Genomic DNA, 20,595 nt, shown 5'->3' on the forward strand with positions numbered 1-20,595 from the left:
TGTAACATTCACAAATATCTATTATGGAAAAAAAACTATGACAAAAGAGTTAATTTCATGTACAGGAAGGACAGAGTACTTGGTTTCAATGGCTGCTACATGTAAATTTTCACAAGGAAAAGAAAGTTCCCTGAAGTCTCCATGCCATGCAGAGGGTCATGTCCCTCGTTGCTCTCCTGTCCCCCTTTCAGCCTGGTGGTGAGACTCACAGCATCCCCACAGCACTGCGAGCGGCTCAGGGACACGTCTGTGGCTTCAGTGCAGTGAACTCCTCTGCCTGCACCCTCCCACCCCTTTATCAGAGAGAAGGCAGCAGGCATGGCTGTGGAGCAGGTTTGCTGAAAACATTGCACTTTTCAGCATGGAGGGCTGGGGGTTGTCTGGAGCAGGGTCCTTTGACCAAGCACCTTACAAAGCAAGCATACAGAGCAGAACTGGTGCAGCAGCTAACAGTGGCAGACGTTGCCCATGGCCAACATAAAGGCATTGCTCCATGGTCATGCAGCCACCCTGGGCCAGCTGGTGTTCCTTTGAGCTACCAGCTCTGGCTGGATGAGGTCCAGCCCCAGATCCTGCCCTCATCCCACCTCCTCCAGCTCCTGTTTGCTGGGAGCAGTCCGAGGGGACCCCACTGCTTCTCCCAGAACTCATGGGGTTACCGCTGCCTGCTGCTGCAGATCTGCACTGCCACCAGTACACCCAGTCTCCCTCACCTCACCCAGGGCCACCTCTGCAAGCCAACATTGTGCAGGCAGTTCCTGGGCACTACATTACAGCCCTTCCCTTCCACGCTGCCATACTTGGCCTCTGCTAGAAGGCTCTTTGAGGCAGGAGCTTCTGCAACCAACTGCATGTGATTTCCTTATTGCTACCCTAATGCTAGCAAAATGTTAAACAGCTGATTACTAAGAACAGATAGAAAAGAACAAGGAGAACCCAAGGATATTAGGCCCTGCAAGAAGAGGACAAACTGCTTGCACAGAGCTGGTGCCTTCAGAGCCAGGACCCAGCAGCCCCAGGTCCTGCTCTTCTGCCTTGCCGTGGCACACACCACTGTGGTTGCACCATCCAAGGGACACCGAGCCTGGCACACACCTTCCTCCCAGGGCTTCAGGGGGACTCGCACGGTGCTGAGCTCAGACTTTGCATGGAGATAAATGCCGCCCTCCCGCAGGGAGCTGCAGTGCTGGAAATCAAAGACGGGGGGCAGGGTGGTGGCGGATCTGGGCACCATGCCCTGGGGCCCCACCCTGACACCACGTCCCCTCCCTTGGGGTGCCAGGGCTGGGGGGGCCCCTCCCGGGACCCAGCCAATGGAGGGGTGCAGGGGGAAGAGGAGGGGCCCTGCGGAGCGTATAAAAGTGGGGTCGGGACAGCCGCTCGCCAGCGTGCGATCCCCGCGGGAGCAAGAGCCGAGACCTCCTCCGTACCTGCAGCCACACGCTACCCTCCACCCGACACCATGGTGCACTGGACAGCCGAGGAGAAGCAGCTCATCACCGGCCTCTGGGGCAAGGTCAATGTGGCCGACTGTGGTGCTGAGGCCCTGGCCAGGTAGGTTCGGCTCCCGGGCATCGGCTTGGCTGCATCTGCATGGAGAAACTGCTGCAGGCACAGGAGGGAGCATTAACGGGGTGTGCATGCTTCTCCCCCCTTCTCTCTGCAGGCTGCTGATCGTCTACCCCTGGACCCAGAGGTTCTTCTCTTCCTTCGGCAACCTGTCCAGCCCCACCGCCATCCTTGGCAACCCCATGGTCCGCGCCCATGGCAAGAAAGTGCTCACCTCCTTCGGAGATGCCGTGAAGAACCTGGACAACATCAAGAACACCTTCGCCCAGCTGTCCGAGCTGCACTGCGACAAGCTGCACGTGGACCCCGAGAACTTCAGGGTGAGCCACACTCCTGGCCAGGGCACCCATCCCCATGCATCTCCGTGGGGAGTTTCTCCCTGTGTCCCCAAGCCATGTCCCCAGTCCCACAGGTGGGGACTCCCTGTAGATATGCCAGTGCTGGAGGAAGAGAAGCTGGTGGTCGAGGCAAGGGGCAGAACCGGGAGGAGAGGCAGGGAAGGGACCTACATGGAGCTTGGGGGGAAAGGACCAAAAGGGCTGAAGAGGCCATAGGGAGGGTGAAAGCAAGGATACAAGGGGGCAAGAAAGGCGGTGAGGAGGTGGCTGCAGTGCGGAAAGGGAGGGGGAGTGTAAAGTGAAAGCAGTTGTTGGAGCAGGAAGAGGTCTGAGCTAAGGGGAAAGCAAAGGAGCAAGAGTGAAACCTGGCATGGAGGAGAAAGGAGAGATGAGTGATGAGCAAGAGACAGTGGCTAGATGCCAACAGCCAAAGAGGAGTGGGGCATAGAGGGAGAGAGAAGTTTTGTTCCCGCATCTCTGCAGATGAGAGTCTCCCAGTGGGGTAGGAGACCCGGCACTTGTCACTGGGGCTGGCTGGGATCCCCCCATGCCAGTGGGAGCTTGCCCTTGGTGCCAGGGTGCTTTGCACGTGCCAGCTCCTTGCTGCTCAGCAGATGCTCAGCTCTGCCTCCTGCTCGGGAGAACTCCCAAATGAAGACAGAAGGGAGAAAAAAATAATCAACAGAATTGTTGGAGAATTTTTGGTTACTCATCCCATACCAGTAGGAAAGGGAAGAAATATGGCCTGGGATCAGTGGCTGAGATGAAAAGCTTTGGAGTCAGTGGCCCAGACTAAACAGGGGCTGGTGCATTTCATGTGTTGTACATTTTGCGATTTAGACTGAACAGGAGGATTAATGAGTTTAAGATATGTCTTTAAAAGGACTGCAGTTTGCGGGGAGATTTTTAAGCCTACAAACGCCTGTAGGTTTCCCTGGGGCTGGTGCAAGTGTTGGTGTGGGGATCGGCAGTCTCCCGGGCACTGTTAACCAAGGGTGCTCATGTTCCCACAGCTCCTGGGTGACATCCTCATCATCGTCCTGGCCGCCCACTTCACCAAGGATTTCACTCCTGACTGCCAGGCCGCCTGGCAGAAGCTGGTCCGCGTGGTGGCCCACGCTCTGGCCCGCAAGTACCACTAAAGCGCTGGCAGCAACGCTCCCAGAACATCCTCCAGCTCATGTCATGCACCCGTGGAAATGCTCTGGAGCCGTCAGCTTGTAACAGCCCAATAAAGCTCATCCTGTGAAGGCCCCTCTGTCTGTGTGTCCCTGGGCGGCTGGAGGGGCTGGGGGCTGGGGGCCTGGGCGCCTGCAGGACGGGGCTGGGGGCTCGGGGGCAGGGCAGGGCTTGGGTGTTGGGACGTGCTGGCTCCCTTGGCTCTCGGTGGTCTTCTGGGTGGTTGTGTGGGGTCTGCCTCTGGAAATCAGACTTAGAAACCTGCGTTCTGGGTGGGCACAGCCCTGCTGGCCTGGGCTTGTCTGCTGGGGAGGTTGCACTGGGGGAGATGTCTGTAGTTCACTGTGAAACCAGGGGGGTTTCTCACGAGCCCAGGGGAATGCAGAGGAACAGTATTTTTTTAGGGAGGATAAACAAAATGAAGACTTTAATCCTCCCCAGCCCATTTCTGGCATAAAGCCTACCAGAAATGAGCTGACTCATACTGGCCTAGCAGCCAGCTGGGTGGGGACAGGTTTGAGATAAACATTTTGCTATCAAGACCTGTCCAGACCTTGTTTATGCACTTCTTTTTCACCCCATGCTGCCCATTCTGCCGTGTGGGTGGGGGCTGAGGGTGGAGAATCCTGCTAGTAGTGGATAGTGGTGACTATTAATAATTTTCTGTTAGTGAAAATCAATCGATGCCTTGTATGTGCAAAGCCGTTTGAGTGTTTAAGCGTGTGCAGAGCAGGACTCCAGGGTAGAGATTGTTCTTTGCACGGGAAGCACTGTCTGTCCTGCTGGAGCTGAGCAGGAGGCAGCAAAAGCATCCACTAGCTGAAAGGACACGATTGTTTTTAAAAGGGGAAAAAGAGCCCATAGCTGTATATCCCTGCATCTCTGACACGCCGTCTGCACCATGCCCTGCTTCCTCACTGCTTCATCCATGTCTGTGGGCATCCCCCTCTCCTGCCCCTGACCCAGTGGGTTTCAAAGCCCTTGGTGACCATAAATCCCCTTCTCATGCACACTGCTCTGACAAAGGGGAGTGTTGTTGCTGGTGCCAGGGCTTACACTGAGAGCATGAGGAGATTCTTGTATTTAGTCAAAAAGTGCAAACTTCCTTGCAGGGTGTCTGGGGAGGCAAAGAATATGTGCCTTGTTCAGGTGACACAAAAACAAACAAACAAAAAAAAACACTCTTGTGATTTTTTTCACAAATGTCACGGTAGATTTTCACAGACATTCATACAAACATGATTCTTCAGACTCCAGGAAGAAATGACTGAGTTGTTTCCACAAGTAGGTCTCCTCCTGCCTGGCACACGCGGTGTCTGGGGCTGGACATGAGCCACTGGGGCCCCAGGCTGGACACTGCAGGATAGCAAAGGGGGACACCTCCTGCTGCTGGGGTCCCCTACCTGGGGTCCCCATCCCTGCATGTGGCCACACGGCAGCACAGGGACAGTGCCCACCGGTGGCTTCACTCCCTGGTCCCGGTGGCCCCACCAGACAGATCCCTTAGCACAATCCACATCCCATGAAAAACAGCAGGAAGGTGGCAGATTGTTCCAGGTGCCTTGGGACCAGGCTCACAGGCCCTGTACTTTCAGCAGAGACTCTGGTTTTGGGGGTTTTGCCCAGAAAGCAAAGCAGGAGAGCCCCCCAGTGGAGGGGCATTGCTCCTGGGGAGGGTGCATCACCCCTAGTGCTCAGGGGTGTCACAAGGGAGCAATGCTCATGAAATCCAAATTCCTGAACTGGCAGGAAAATGTGGCACATGCCAGCCTCATCAGGGCAGGATCCAAAGGGAAAGCCCCTGGCTGGGCATCCCTGAGCTGAGCTTTTGCTGCCTTTTGAGCCTGCGGCAGATCCTTTGGTGGCAAACCTGGTGTTCAGAGAACATTTCACCTGATCTTTATGGGTGAGAACTAAAGCAGAACTCGGCTGAAAATAAAAATCCTGTTTGATCTCTGCTCCCTGCACCACCACATAGTACCTGGCTGGTCGCCTTACAGCCGAGGGGAGAGCACGGGGGTGAGCTTCTACCAGTTCCAACAGGAAAGCTAAAACTGAAAGGTCGAGTTCTGCTACAGGAGGAGGACAGTGGGGTTAAAGCAGATTTCAGCTGCAAAGCCCCAGCACCCCGCAAGCCCTCCGAGCAGCTCCAGCACTCCTGGTGGTGTGCAAGGACTGGAGTCCTGCAGTGCAGGCACCCCTACTCCTGCTGGGGGGCTGCTCTGACACTGGCTGCGTTTTGGCAGGGGCATTCTTCGTTTGGCTGATGAAAAATAAGGCAGGACAGAGGCCAGTACTGGCAAAGCCAAGGCACAAGGCTTGTGCTCCATGAGTCCCATGCACATGTTTTAAATGGAGATGGACTCCTGCGCAGTGACTTGTGCAGCCCTTTATCTGCAAAAGGGCCCAGATCTGGGATGGGAACCAGTGACCTGACAGCAGGGGGGGGAAGGGATAAAGCCCTTGCACTGGGGATAACCCGAGGCCCCTTCTCCGTGTGCCACACCCCGGCTGTCCCCTCCTGCTCCCCTCCAGCGCGGACCCCCACCCATCCCCAGCCAATGGCCCCACAGCGCGGGGTGGGGAGGAGCTGCTGGCAGCGGATAAAAGCCCCCAGGGGTCTGCAGCTCCGCTACAAGGTCCGTGTCCTCCTGCAGCCACACGCTACCCTCCGCCCGACACCATGGTGCACTGGACAGCTGAGGAGAAGCAGCTCATCACCAGCATCTGGAGCAAGGTCAACGTGGAGGAATGCGGAGCTGAGGCTCTGGCCAGGTAGGTTCGGCTCCTGGGCATCGGCTCGGCTGCATCTGCATGGAGAAACCACTGCAGGCACAGCTAATAGGGGGTGTGAGTGTGCTCACGTCTCCTGTTCTCTCTGCAGGCTGCTGATTGTCTACCCCTGGACCCAGAGGTTCTTCTCTTCCTTCGGGAACCTGTCCAGCCCCACTGCCATCATCGGTAACCCCAAGGTCCGTGCCCATGGCAGGAAGGTGCTCAGCTCCTTTGGGGAAGCCGTGAAGAACCTGGACAACATCAAGAACACCTACGCCAAGCTGTCCGAGCTGCACTGTGAGAAGCTGCACGTGGACCCCGAGAACTTCAGGGTGAGATGTGTTTGCAGCCTGAGCCCTTCCCTGCATGGTGCTTTGGTTCAAGGCTGGGGAGAATTGCTCCCCACAATGCTGCCTGGGTTACAACACGTGTTGAACTGTTTGCAAGACAGTGGGTGACTTTCAGGCTAAATAGTCCCATTTTTTGTGTCAGTGCAGGAATGGGGAGGATAAAGGATTGAGAGATTGTAACCTAAAGGAAGCACTTGGGCTGAGGATATAAAAAAGCAAACCCAAAGGAAGGTGCAGCATAGGTGGTGGAATTAGAGGCGGAGAGATGCTGAACAGAGTGTTTAAGGAAATCGTAGGTCCTATAGCAAGATAAGCAGCTAATCTGCCCTAAAATAATAGAGCAGATCTCTGGCTTGTCCAGCATGGGCTCCGACTGGGATGGGCACTCTCTCCTCCCCTAACACTTATAAATAAAAATAGATTAATTTATTCATTTACATGTAAAGAAAAAAAAAATACAAGCAGCACTTGGCAGGGTGGGTGTCAGGCCAAGATGCTTTAGCATCCCAAGGCAGGAGGAAAACAGTTTCAGGGCTTTTTCCCCACCCACCTCCCTTTTCTTTTTAGAATGAAGCAATTTCTTTCTCCAAACCCAGTTTTTTTTTTGTGGAAAAGACAGAATTTTGTCCCTGCAGCTCCAGGGAGCAGGCACTGAGCCACACCACACAGCCCAGAGGCTGTTCAGGGTGGGAAGGGGGGGCGTCCAGCAGCAGCTGTCCTTGCAGGGGGGCTTCATCCTCTGGGAGAAGTCAGACGAGACCCCTGGGCTGGTGTGGGGATGCTCCATGGCCCGCTGCGATTCAAGCAGCACTAACCCTGCCCTTCCTCCACTTTCTCCTCCAGCTCCTCGGAGACATCCTGATCATCGTCCTGGCTGCCCACTTCGCCAGGGATTTCACCCCCGCTTGCCAGTTTGCCTGGCAAAAGCTGGTCAGCGTCGTGGCTCACGCGCTGGCCCGCAAGTACCACTGAGCCTGCCGGCACCGGCCGGGGAAGGACCCCGCTGCACCCAGCACCCCTGGGTGCCAGCCGGCTGTAACCCCCAATAAACACCTCAAATGTCTGCTGTCTGCCTGTCTGTGCTGGGAGGGCTGCCAAACGCACGGCTGCCGCGGGGGTGTGCTTTTTGCAGCTCAGGGCTGCTGCGGATGCGTTTCCATAACTCTGGAGTGCACCCTGATGTGCGCGCCCTGCCAGTGCACATGGGCTGGGAGGGGAAAACCCACTGCTGGCAAGGGGCCCTGGCACTGGCAGTGTGTCAGAGAGGGCTGCAGGAATATCTGGGGATTGCAAGGAATCCGTGCCTGTTCTCCCGACACAAGGTTCGTGGGAAATGAGGTGAAGCCACATGGAGCACACAGCTCCCAGCCGAGCTGTGGCTGTTCAGCACCTGCTGTCCCCTTTTTGGGGTACTGGTGCTGCCTTGCCTGCTCCCCCTGGCTGGAATTTGCCACCTCCCTGCAGAGCAGATGGTGCAATGCAAGTGGGGAAACCTCTGGACTCAGACTGCTGGGAGGCTCATGTTCTCTGGCCCCACAGGAGACACTGGTCCCCCACAGAGGATTTGTAATGCCAAGGCACAAGGCAGACACTCATTCCCAGGGGCTCCCAGTCCCCTCTCCAGATGGAGGGAGTTCAGTCCCCACCAGCACCCTGCAAACAAAACCCACTGCATGAAGGGTGCCCAGGCTTTGCCTGGCGCTCCTTCCCCCATCCACTGGGCCCCTCGTGGTGTTTGGAGCTGGACTGTGGGTCAGGCTAGGTGGTTTGCTCATTGGGATGAGGGCGAAAAGATCAATTTTCATAAGCTATTTTGTTACCCAAAGTGGGGAAAAAAAAATAAAAGTGTCCAGGGCTCTGTTTATCTCACTCCTACATCTTGCCTTAAACCAAGACTGGAAACTCCTTGAATACAGGGGCTGATACCCAGAGTTGTTCACAGATTTTAACACAGCTGAGTCATGGTTGTGATAGACATTTCTGGAATTAGCAGGGAGGATATGGTTGGTTTGGGTCATTATCTCTCAAAGGCATGACTTACCATCACCTGGATTCAGCAGGCTTCTCCTCTGCACTTGACCTGCAGATTTCTGTGCAGACAATAACATGCCTCTGTGGCAGCATGGGCTCTGCACCACCCTGGTCTGAGCCCTGAACTGGCCCAGGGACTGGAGCAGAGACCTCCAGAGACCCTCCCCACTTGCATTATCCTGTGGTTCTGCACTTGGAGTGTGCAGGATGCTTGCTTCCCTTTTCTCACCTCTGGATTGCTTTGAAGGGTTCCCTAAAGAAATGAGCTGAAGGTGCCTTTGCAAATCTGTTTTGTCCAGATGCTGTAAAGGACAGGATTCACGAGGAGTGGGTGGAGGATGTAGGTGTTGCTCATCACAGTGTGAAAGATGAGGGTACCTCTTTCCCAAAACTGTGCAGGACGGACAAGACAAGCATCGATGCTGCTGAGTGCTCTGTGGAGGGCAGCCAGGTCATGATGGGATGGATGTACTGGGGGTGGGTCAGTGGGGGCAGAGGGCTGTCAGCCATCAGCCCCTCCAGGGACATGGCAAAGAGTGCTGCTGACCCCAGGAAGGCGAGGGAGCAGGTAAGGAGGAGCTGAGCCATGCAGGGCTAGTTTAATCTACATGAGCCTCCTAGGACCACAGGAACAGCAATCTGCACAGCCCAGATTTGGTACAAGTCTTGTTTTAAAAGTGATGGAAAACCCCCAAATCCCTAAGAATTACACCATGCAGCACTGAATTGATGGGAAATTCTTCTCGTCCTCACTAGCAGGTTGATGGATTGTTCTCCCCTATCATAGCAGCTTCCCTCAAACCTGAGACAGCGCTGCAGACCTTTGATGAATGGGCACACCATGTTGCTTTGGACAGAAAGTGAGGGAATTTCCACAATGACAGCACAGATTAACAGCTGAATAGATTGCATGAGAGGAATGTTAAAATTGGTTGGAAAAGGGATTAGGAAATAATGTTAAACTATATAAATTAGAAAACAGTTCTGAACAGAGGTTGCAATCTCTGCTCTTCCTCAGCCATCAGAAGATGTCACCTCTCCTGGAGCTGCCCTCCTGCAGACCCACTGTGAAAAAAGGTCACACAGGTTTGCACATGGGTGGATGGAAGATAAAGCTTCTTATTTAGCTCATAATAGATCTCATGTGCAGTTTTTTCAGGTTCTAATGGAAATAATTAGTCAAATATCCATGCTAGGATAATTAATAGAGTCACTGCAATGAAAAATGTGGTGGTGGTGGGTTTTATGCTTATGAGAGAAGCATTTGTTTTTTATCTACAGGGATATTCCTGCTAACAGCTGTGACATATTGCCTGTTTACTTGTAATAAACTCCTACAAATTTGTGCTTGAAGATATATGAAACTAATCAAACACCAGAGCCTTTTATGGAATCCTTATTCAAAGTTTGTGTCAGTCTACGGAGCAGGATACCAGAGGACTATCAGCAGAGGATTATCAGGTATAATTATGTTTATCTGTTATGATGCCTACACTCACCACTATAACAGGAGCAGGGAAAAAAAATTATCTTTTGGCATAAGCCAAAAATACTCTTAAAGTGACTCTATGCTGCCCCTGCTGGGGTTATATATATAGTGAAGCACGATTTTATGCCTCCGGAGGGAATTCTCTGTCAGGAGCGTCAGCATAACAGAGCATTTCAGCAGACAGGTCTCACAGCTGTCAAGATTTGAATATAATCTTAAAAAAATTCAGCCATCCCTGTGGCATATTTGTTGTGTTTTCCCACACAACTTGAAACGAGGATGAATGGTGAAGTACTCGTTCTTATTTTGCAAAAGATGCTTATTGCTTTTGAGTAGTAAATAAAGATGTTGTTCTCTCTAAGCAACAGCACGGGAACACCCGAGCTACCTGATGGCTCTGTGCTCCTGCAGAAGCTGTTTCTGATAGTTTTGTACACTGAATTTTTGGCACAGAGATATTATGGCAGAGAATATCTGTCTGTAAATCAAGGGGGATCGTTTTCAGACTGCCCAGCCCATAGGAGAGGGCTGGAATCGATGGGGCCCCCAGCAAGTGCTGTGGGTGAGTCTGGAGGGAACAGGCTGGCTTTGCTGCCAGGTTGTGCAAGGGCTGGCTGGAAACAGGACCAACAACTTTTTTTCCTGTATCACCAGCAAAATCTGATATTTGAGAAATATGATTTATATATGAAGAGATTTTTGATCGATCCCCTTGGTAACTTTGGAGAAATGAAGGTTTGAAACTCCAGAATGACTTATCTTGGCTGCTCTGCCTCATCTTTCCTTTTTTTTTTCTACCCTCTCTCCTCCCACCTCTGTTCAGTGCCCTTCCAGCCCAAATTCTCTCCTGTAAGAGAATTAGACACATGCTCATTTTCCATTCCAGACCTGAACTGATGTGGATAAAGCTTCTGAGATGATGAAGCAGGAGTTTCTCTTCCATATCCCAAGGATTCCTAGGGCCAGAAGGGCACAGGTTTTTAGTAGCTGGTAAAAAGCAAACTCACAAACTATTTTTTTTAATTCTTTAATGTTTTTGTTGTTATTATTATTTTATTTTTAACTTCTACTCCTTTTGGCAGTCTATTAGCATTTGTCCAGGCTATGTAACTGCTGCTGTGCAGAAAGGCCCCTGTGCTCCACCCCACAGAAATGAAGAACTCCTGCACTAGGGACACATATTCACTATGCAGTGAAAAAACACTGGGAAGTTAATGTGATTTTGATGTCCCCACACCATCAAACTTGAGCAGCTGACAGGGGCTGGAGAAGCACCGCCTTTGTCCATGCAGCAGAGACATGAGAATGAGATGAGGAAAGCCCAGTCCCCAGGAAGTGCAGCCCCATCTCACCACACAGCACAATCCTCTGCTACCTGAGAACGTGCAGATGGGACAAGAATCTCCTGGATACTGCCTGGCCTCATGGCAGGGCTGTGGAGCACCTCCTTGGATGGAGACCTTTTGCAGATGTGCACTCGTACCACATTCTCCATAAAGCAGCCACATGCTGCCTGGTTGTGTCCCAAACACCCTACCAAAGAGCTCTTGCTCCTGCTTTGCCCCATCTCTATCCCACAGATACTTCCAAGGAACAATCTTCTTCCACAGAAGGGAATGGTTCAATTTGCAACAATTTTATTAGGGAAGTTTCTGTTTATTTTGTTAATATTTTTCATTTTACGTACATGAATTTTTCAGTGTCTGACAGCATTGGAGAGAAGAAACCGTGAAAGGACTTTCTCAAGAAAGAAAGAAGAATGAGACACCATATTTGCACTAAAAATCTTGGCAGGTATGCGTACGTTTTTCCAGGGGAACGAAAATCTAAAGATGCCCTCTTTTACCCCAAATTCAGTGAAGAAATCTAAGCAGTGTTCCCAGAGAGTCACGCCCCTATCTGGTCTGCCAACCAGACCTGGTTGGCAGGTGCAGAGCAGCAGTTTCACCCTAGAGCCACACTTACACTTGGGGCAAATAAATGACTTTTTTCAATGTTTAGGGTTTTAAAAAGTCATCTTAAATAGGAAGAAAAAATAGTGAAAAAATAGCTTTTTGACCAGCATTTCCTAAGCAATTAGGATCCTTGTGTTTGCTCTTGCAGCATTTATCCCTGTGCTGCTCCTCAGGTGGTAGCAGCCCGAGGTACTTAAGGGAGTACCATCACCATCCTGGACTGCATTTTATGGCCTCAGCCCCTGTAGTAGGTCCCAGGTGACTCCCACTGCTGCTGAGATTCCACATGGGTATTTATAAAAACAGACAGCTGCTTCTGCACGTGCAGTATTCAGGCAGGAGTGTGATTCCCTCTCCCTCTGTCTCTTGTGCCTAAGGACTTCAGCCAAGCAGAGGTAAGGGCATCTGAGGCTGCCATGTGTTTCCATGTCAATCTCAGCTCATTACCAATGTTTTAATTTTGTCAGCGTCATTTTCTGTTCAGATTTTGTAATCAGGGAAACAAAGCTATCAGAGATAACTTTGTTTCACAGTTGGCTTGCTTATCTCTCATTGCACTTTCCTGCAGCTGTTTAATGCTTTCCGTCCGTCCGTCCGTCCATCCATCCATCCATCCATCCATCCATCAACCCCCTTCAAACCCATCACCAAACCACCCAGGCAGCTATTGCCAGCACAGCCTTGACTGCCTCTCCATCCATTCACACGCATTTTCATCACCTCTTCCCACTGCAGTGTCTTCTCTCTGTGTTCTCCACTGCTCATGTGCCTCTTGCCATGTCACAGGGACACTGCAGGGGCAAGATATCCACTAGAAGAGGGAGCAAACATTTCTGCAGAGAGTATCCAGTAATATAATTCCATATTTCAGACAGGACTTGAGGCTATGAAACCAAATGCTGAGAACTGCTTTTTCACGGGTCTTGCACAAACCACAGATTATGTCCCATCTGCTGATGGGACAATGTCTTGGTCCTGCCCCTGAAGCAGCTGGTGCTGAGCACGCTTGGAGATGGAGCAAGGCAGCAAGTGAAACAGCTTCTCTGCTCGAGGCACGGCTGGGCAAGGATTACTCGCTGTCAACAGGCTCCACGTTCATCCTCCTGGGCAGGGGCTGAGCATCCACCAGAGCCAGAGCACCCACGCCTCCCCCATGGCACAGCACCGAGCTGCATGGTGGAAATTCATTCCAGTGCAGAGGCATGGCTCGTGTGTCTCACCAAGGACAGAAATAAAAGGAGGGTGGGAGGAGAGGACAAGGGATATTCCTTCCTCAGCCTCAGCATGGAGTAGTCAGGCTGAACAGGGTGAAGCTGGAGGGACATGGGGGGGGGAGAGGATGGGATGCCCAGGCTCCGGGGTGGTCTGCACCTCTGTGGATGGAGGAATGATCCACAGCACAGAAGTCCCCCTCTGTGCTGTGATGCTAGCTGGTAAGGAAAGCCATTCTTTTTGCAGTTTTATTAATATTCTTTCAGGCAAGAGCACTTGATGATACACGGAGTGAGAAGCATAACCTTTTTTTTTTTTTTTCCTGATAGTCTGAAGCACATTTACAGATTATGAAGATGAGGAACTTGTTCAGGTCTGAAAACCAAAATTCAAGTACCTAAATCTGTATTTTCATGTTGAAGATAACTAGAGCACCCTGGAAAGCTGTCTGCTAATTGAGCTTATCAAGCTAATTATTTAGCTGGCAAAGTAAAGAGTGGAGGCACAGATGTCTGGAGCTTTGTCTGAGAAGTGGGGCAGTTGGCAATAGACTAATTCCATTTTTCATGGCACATTAATGAATTTAGCCACATGCCCTCCAATTAAACAATGCCGTGTTCCTTGTTTACATAGGCAGATGGAGTGTGAATTCCTTTAGTGCTGAGTGCTGGAAAAGTTTGACTTCTTCCTCGTCGGCTGTTGCAGCCCCTGAAAAGAGCAGCAGACAAACCAATCAAAGCATCTGCATAGGCTGGAGGAATGTTTTACAGCGTTTTGTTTTACCTGCAGCTCCAAAAGGTGCAGACCCTGTAGCCTGAGTTTAAGCCCTTTCAGCACTGCACTGCTTTTGTGAGTTGTGCTTCACAGAGCTCTGCATTTCCCCGAGGAATCTGTGGGCTGTGGCTCGGAAGCACTGTGCTGACAGCTCTGCAGCAGAAGAGAGCTCTCTTTGAGGGAGCATTGCTTAATCCTACCCATAACTAGCTGTAAAAACAACATTCCTGCTAAGAACTACAGTTTCTGTATATATTACTAACACACACATCAGCTGAAATACCCATCACTCTGAGTAGTTTGATGGGCTGTCACTGAGAGCTGCAGTAATGACAACAAAGACTAGAATAGTAAATAATCTCTGAAGCGAAGGGAAATGGTAATGTTTTAAATTCACCAGTGCTGTACCAAAGTTAGACTTAAGGGAGTGACCATGTCCCCTTGGGGGTCAGAGCGGGTGACAGATGAATTTCAGTAATTGCTCCCATTTCTGTACCTCCCAGAAACGGGGGTGAAGGACTCACAGAAGCACCGAATGCTTTGGATTGGAAGTGGCCTTACAGCCCACCCAGTCCCCCCCATGGGCAGGGGCCCCTCCTGCCTGCCCAGGCTGCCCAAACCCCATCCAGCCTGGCCTTGAACTTAATGCAGGAGCCCAGCCCCATCCTGCCAAGTGCCGTACAGCCATAAAACGGAGGAAATTGTAGCCTTTCCCCTTCCCCTTCAGCTTACAGTTGGGATGAGGATCATGAAGGGTGTGGGTGGAGGACAGGAGGACAAGCAAACTGCAACTGCCACGAGCTCTGCCATGGTGAAAGCTCAGCAGTGGGGTCTCTGACCCCACACAAAGAGCCCCAGAGGGACCTGGTGGAGCTGGAGAGTGGGGCTTGTGTGCCCTGTGTGGCCTGGAGACTGGGAGGAGAGGCTGCAGCAATGTCCTGGGAGGGATGCAGCCCTGGTGTGACAAATAAATGTTATTATCTCCTGTACAGGTGAGGAGCCTGGGGGAAACAGGAACAAGGGCTATACCAGCACTGCCACATGCTAATCGCTGCTCTTGCACATCTTCAAGGAAGAGAGAAGAAATGAGATCTTCACGACAATCCCTCACACTGTGTCTGGCCAGTGGTTTGTCCTCATTGCTCTGTGAAATTTAAACCTGCTCCACCTTTGAGTCGTTTATGGGAAAGGGTCCCGTGGCCCATGCCCAGGGCGAGCATGTCCCCGGGGAACAGCAGCCATGTCCTGGCTTTCCTGCTGGCAGGCATCCCTGGGATGGCTCGTTTCCACCGCTGGGTTTTCATTCCTTTTGGTCTGATGTATCTGATTGCAATGCTGGGAAATGGCATCATCCTGCTGGTTGTGAGAGCCCATCACAGCCTCCACGAGCCCATGTACTATTTCCTTTCGATGCTGGCCACCACAGACCTGGGCCTGACTCTGTCCACCCTGCCCACCGTGCTGTGTGTCTTTTGGTTCCACGCTAGAGAGATCAGCTTCCCCGTCTGCCTCACCCAGATGTTCTTCATCCATGCCTTCTCCTTCATGGAGTCCTCAGTGCTTCTGGCCATGGCCTTTGATCGCTACGTGGCTGTCTGCTTCCCGCTGAGGTACTCCTCCATCCTCACTGGGGCCAGGATTGCGAAGATCGGGCTGGGGATTGTTGTCCGATGCACTCTGGCACTGCTTCCATTAATCTGCCTTCTTACACGGCTGCCTTTCTGCAGATCCCATGTGCTTTCTCACCCCTATTGCCTGCACCAGGACATGATACAGCTGGCATGCACAGATGCCACCTTGAACAGCCTCTATGGCTTAACCCTGGTGTCGATGGTGATCCTAGACTCACTGCTCATCGCCTTCTCCTACGCCATGATCATTAGGGCCGTGCTGGGCATCACCTCCAGAGAGGAGCAGGCCAGAGCCCTCAACACTTGTGTCGCTCACTTCTGTGCTGTCCTCATCTTCTACATCCCTTTGGCTGGCCTCTCCATTATACACCGGTATGGGAAGAACGCTGCACCCATTAGCCACGCTCTCATGGCCAATGTCTACCTTTTTGTCCCTCCCGTGTTGAACCCCATTCTCTACAGCATGAAAAACAAGGCCATTCGCAGGGGCCTCCTCAGGCTCCTGTGTCAAAGAGCGGCCTGGCCTGGCCATGGCTGGAGGCATTAAGAGGGACATTTGCTCACACAAAATGCCCAGAAAAAGTGCCAGGTCAAACATAAGAAGGATTTAAGAGAACTTAAATGTAACGGGAAGAGTACCTTGCAAATAATGCTGACAGCTGAATGCTGAATGCATCCACAGCAGGAATTCAGCTGGGAAGTGGGTGGACTGCTTGGTGACCAAGGTGGGCTTCATAGCAGGCAGCTTAGAAGCTCTAGATTAGTTTGAAAGTGGCATGGAGGAGAGATTATACCAAATAAGTATCAGTGAATTATCCTCCCAGGACCAGGTGTTGCTCACCTGAATCCGGAAGGAACTTGGATGTGAAACTGCAGAACTGCCAGGCAGGGTGCGTGACTATTTCAAATGGCCATGATGCTGGAGGACGGGCAATGATCCCTTTTACTCTACCTGCATAAAGGGACTTCACTGGGTTCCTGAGACCTACTAACCGGGGGGGCAATTTCTGTTCCTGGCTGAGATAAAGAATAAGGTCATTAAGCATATTGGTAAATACATCTGAGTGAAACGCTTGCAGAATCAGCCAGGCTACTACAATGGGAAATCCTACCACAGCATCCAGGCTTCTGTGAGGGTTGCTCCAGCTGGAGGGATCTCGTGGATATAACGCACCTGGATGTCTCCAAAAACTTTGACTAAATAAAATTACTTTGTAAAGGAAGTGGAAGAAACCCTCTTCTATGGGAAGCTGATTAAATTAAAGATTCATTATTTTCAGCCCAGAGAAGAGTCAGCAGTGGCTTTCCCAAAGGATGCCTCCTAGGGCTCATTTTATTCTACATTTTCATCATCCTGGACAAAGGAGTGCATAGCGAATGTTCAAAGCTTGCAAATGACACAAGGTCAGCCACTGCACTGATACAGTCTTCAGTGTTTTTATAATATTGTTTAGACTTTCATTGCAACAGCAATAAATTTGGGGATCCGTGTAGGTGTGCTTCCTCTTACTGTAACAAGCTTTTGAGTGTACCACAGCCCCAGCACAGTGGGAGACTTGGTATCACCTCCATGTGGTGAGTTATTTTATTCTGGGTCAGCCACAAGAGATGAGGAATCCCCATGCGACCTTGTTAAACCCAATGCTCTACCCTGCCCCAACCAAGGAGGGGGGCTCAGCCTGTGGAAGGGAGCTTTGTGCTGTTAGGGTCACAGCAGCAAAACATCAGCGGGTAACCTGTAAAGCACCGATGGCCACTCAGTTCTCAGTCCAACTTGGAATACATAGAGTACGTTTGGTTATTTTCCTGTGATTTCACTAAAGTATTCATGTCCCCATTTATGCTTCAGTAAATATCAGTGTTCCTGTATTGTTCTCAGGAATGACAGGTTTATGGAAGGGAAAAAAGAAGGCAGGTGTTTTCTTGGCCCTTCTTAGCTCTGCCTGGGCCAGCGTGTGCTCCAGCCCCCATGAGGAAGCATCCTGCTTCTGCTGATGGGCCCTGTGCACAGCAGGACTGCAACCAGCACTGCCACTGGCATTCTGTTCTGTCCTAAACTCACGGCACTGCTCTGCCTTCCTGCTCTCCAACCATACACCACAGCAATCCCTGTCAGATCAATGGAAATCAAAGCAGAGGGAGGCATGGGGAGCAGGCAGGATCTTCTGGGGTGAAACCCACCCCAACTGTCTGCCTTAGGGTGATCTGAGTTACTGACCAGGCTTGTCTTGATTAGTTTCCCTCCTGTGTAACAGTGCACATAGAGGCACCCAGGGACTCAGGATCTGGCTCTCCTGCTGCAGTAATGCAGATGGGATGGCGCAGCACCCCAGTGTGGGCTGGGTATGGGGAAGGGAAGCGTCTGGTGATTTCCAGCTCCAGCAGCACGGGTCACAGCTGTTGGACACATCCTGGCCCTGCTGGAAGTATCACCTGGCTGGAGCTGAGGGCTTGGCCATACACCCAGGTCCTTAGATCTTCACAGCCCCATCCTAGCAGGTCTGGCCACAGGTGTAAAAATCTTGCATAAATCACTATTGCACACACGTAGATCTATTCTCTAGTGCACACAGAGATGGCTGAGCACACCTGGGAAGCATTAGAAGCTACCCACATGTGCTTCAGGACAGCTGCAGCTGACCCAGTGTCATAGACAACACGAGAAACCCTCACCCCACACCTCCCTTGCTACGTCCTGCTTGTCTAAAGGGAAGTCCCATTAGCTTAGAAGCCTCAGGCAGTCACAGCTCCTGCATTGTCGACCAGGAGTGGGATAAATGCATGGAAGGCTGTAGATACAGCAACACTCCTCTGTGCAGCAGGGAGAGTGGTGGGGGCCTACAAACAGGGTGTACCTCCCCTGCTACATAAAGAGTTCAAAGGTTCCCAATTCTCAACAGACAAACAGGTGACAGGATGGATGTGGTGGTTTTACCTTGCTAGACAGCTGAGCTCCACCACAACCACTCTCTCACTGCCCCTCCTCAGAAGAGGAGGGGAAGAAGAAAAGGAAAGAAACAACTCATGGGTCGAGATAAGGATAATTTAGTTAAAAGAAAAATAATTATATGAGGAAAATTATTATTAATAATAATACTAAAAGGAAGAAGAAAAGGGGAAAATGGGAAAAAAAAAAAAAAAAAAAAAAAAAACAATAAGCAAAGATGACGAGGAAGCACAGAGGAAAGAAATTCCTCTCTCCTTCCCCCCACTGAGCAATGCTTGACCCTGTCCTTGCAGCAGCGCCTCAAGGCACGCAGCCTGTGTCAGGAGGACAGATGTTTTCATGAGAGCTCCCCCTCCCCTCTCCTTCCCCTTTCCCACCTTTTCTTATTGCTGTGTGTGACACCACAGGGCATGGGACATCCCTTTGGTGGTTTAGGTCAGCTGCCTGGTGATGTCCCCTCCCCGGCCCTGCTGGCTCTGGGGGTCGGAGGAGCCCTGGTGCGGTGCCAGCACTGCTCAGCAGCAGGCACAGCAGCGCTGGGACACCAGGGCTGTGCAACTGCACGTGCAGGGCACAGCGCTGCGTGGCTGCTGCAGGGAGCATAACTCCAGCACAGCCAGACCCAGCACAATGGAGGTACCTAAACTGTTATTCACCAGGTGCTCTAACATACACAAAACCTTGTGTCATCTCTGTATGACATCAGTGCCTTCTTGTAGTGAGAAATTTGTGTGTATCTCTAAGAAACAGTTTAGTTTTTACACTGTAAATAATGAGATCTAGTACAGGAAGTACAAGGAGTATTACAAGGAGTAGATATTAGCCATGAACACATGAACCAGAGGAGAGGCGTGGTTCCCAAACCTCCACACAGCAGACAAGCTAATCATCAGGATATAATAAATCAAAACAGCACAGATATGAGAGACACAGTTGTTCAGGGCCTTGACATTCTCTTCCTTTGATGCAATACTCACTGTAGTCTTAATGATCATAAGCACCACATCCAGCCTGTCCTTAAACACCCCCACTGAGGGTGATGCTTCACTGGGCAACCCGTCCCAATGCCTGACTGATCTTTCTGAGATGAAACGTCTTCCCTTCCCTTCCCTTCCCTTCCCTTCCCTTCCCTTCCCTTCCCTTCCCTTCCCTTCCCTTCCCTTCCCTTCCCTTCCCTTCCCTTCCCTTCCCTTCCCTTCCCTTCCCTTCCCTTCCCTTCCCTTCCCTTCCCTTCCCTTCCCTTCCCTTCCCTTCCCTTCCCTTCCCTTCCCTTCCCTTCCCTTCCCTTCCCTTATATGCAGATTTGGTGATCTTTCCCTTCCCTAAAAGTTAATTTGGCAGCAAAGACTCGATATGCGTGCCTTTGCACCAGATTGTGCTGCAACATTTGGCAGGATCCAGGCATTCACCAGCTGTGAACATCTGCTAGCCTGAGAGCAAAAGGTTTTGGACATGGATGTTCTTACATGTAGAAGTGCAAATGCTATTTTATGGTATAAATGAAGTAAACAATGAAAAAAACATGAGCCAGTAGCCCTGTGGTGCACAGGAAATATTTCTGGGTGCTGGGAAAAGAAGATTTCAGTCCCATATGCCCACCTTGCCAAGCTGTAACACAGGCAAGGATTGTTCTTCCCTACAGGTCATTTTCCCTCACCTGGGCACAGGTGTCTGCAGTGCAGCTCTCAGCATCTCAGCTGGTTGTCTGGACCCCACAGCCCCCGAGGGGACAGGCACTGCTAGAAGGCTGTTCACCTTACCCCAATGTCTGCCCCAGTCTGCCCCAGTAACCATGAATTCATTACATGTGCATCTTCCCATCGAAGTAACATCCACTATAACACATACTACAGCAGCACTAACAAATTTATGAGGAATTATCTAACAGATGACATAGGAAAAGCAGCCCAGAAAAAGCAGATAACTTTTGCCTTAAATATGGAGCAATCCCCAAATGTGACCCCTCTGAGCATCTTGCCTCCAGGCTTCCAATGAATGAATATTTATATTGCTGCTTTCCAAAATCCCATGGGACTCTCACAGATTCATTGGGCACATCTGGGTTTTTGTTTGATTGATTGATTGTTTGATTTTCTGGTCCACTGTCCCAAAGGAAATGATGCAACATGCTGGTAACAGTGAAAACCAGTGTCAGGTCAGAGGCTACCGCAGAACTGCCTTGGGTTAACACCAGCAGCTAAACAGGACTAGAAACTAGGTATGCAATTAAAGCAGGACTTGAATGTGGTGTTCAAGAAACAGGAGGAAATGTTCCTGGAATACCTTCTGTGGGAGTAGGGAAATGTGAAAACAAGAGGAGAGAGTGAAGGTGGGAAAACCTCCCT

At 51.1% G+C, this 20,595-nt stretch overlaps 3 protein-coding genes across 5 annotated transcripts; all 3 read left to right on the plus strand.

The window, feature by feature from the left end:
- Positions 1 to 1,385: 1,385 nt before the first annotated feature.
- Positions 1,386 to 3,161, plus strand: LOC309878688 (hemoglobin subunit beta). Its single transcript, XM_082761525.1, has 3 exons — positions 1,386 to 1,554; positions 1,667 to 1,889; positions 2,921 to 3,161. Exons 1-3 carry the CDS (start codon positions 1,463 to 1,465, stop codon positions 3,047 to 3,049), a joined length of 444 nt encoding a protein of 147 aa, XP_082617651.1. The 5' UTR covers positions 1,386 to 1,462; the 3' UTR covers positions 3,050 to 3,161.
- A 1,705-nt stretch (positions 3,162 to 4,866) lies between these two features.
- On the plus strand, positions 4,867 to 7,754 carry LOC309878709 (hemoglobin subunit epsilon). Its single transcript, XM_082761570.1, has 3 exons — positions 4,867 to 5,861; positions 5,971 to 6,193; positions 7,055 to 7,754. Exons 1-3 carry the CDS (start codon positions 5,770 to 5,772, stop codon positions 7,181 to 7,183), a joined length of 444 nt encoding a protein of 147 aa, XP_082617696.1. The 5' UTR covers positions 4,867 to 5,769; the 3' UTR covers positions 7,184 to 7,754.
- A 3,653-nt stretch (positions 7,755 to 11,407) lies between these two features.
- LOC309878671 (olfactory receptor 51G2-like) lies at positions 11,408 to 16,769 on the plus strand. Of its 3 annotated transcripts, none has more exons than XM_082761469.1 (3): positions 13,029 to 13,119; positions 13,228 to 13,696; positions 14,665 to 16,769. In XM_082761469.1, the coding sequence occupies exon 3, from the start codon at positions 14,876 to 14,878 to the stop codon at positions 15,848 to 15,850; it is 975 nt and encodes a 324-aa protein (XP_082617595.1). In that variant the 5' UTR covers positions 13,029 to 13,119; positions 13,228 to 13,696; positions 14,665 to 14,875; the 3' UTR covers positions 15,851 to 16,769. The 3 variants fall into 3 exon arrangements, with proteins under 3 accessions (XP_082617596.1, XP_082617595.1, XP_082617597.1); XM_082761471.1 differs by lacking the exon at positions 13,029 to 13,119 and having other exon boundaries at positions 13,190 to 13,696; positions 14,665 to 15,282; positions 15,400 to 16,769; XM_082761470.1 differs by lacking the exons at positions 13,029 to 13,119; positions 13,228 to 13,696 and adding an exon at positions 11,408 to 11,525.
- The last annotated feature ends 3,826 nt before the right edge of the window (positions 16,770 to 20,595 follow it).

The sequence above is a fragment of the Aythya marila genome (assembly GCF_965140915.1).
Source record: "Aythya marila genome assembly, chromosome: 1".
NCBI classification, from domain to species: Eukaryota; Metazoa; Chordata; class Aves; order Anseriformes; family Anatidae; genus Aythya; species Aythya marila.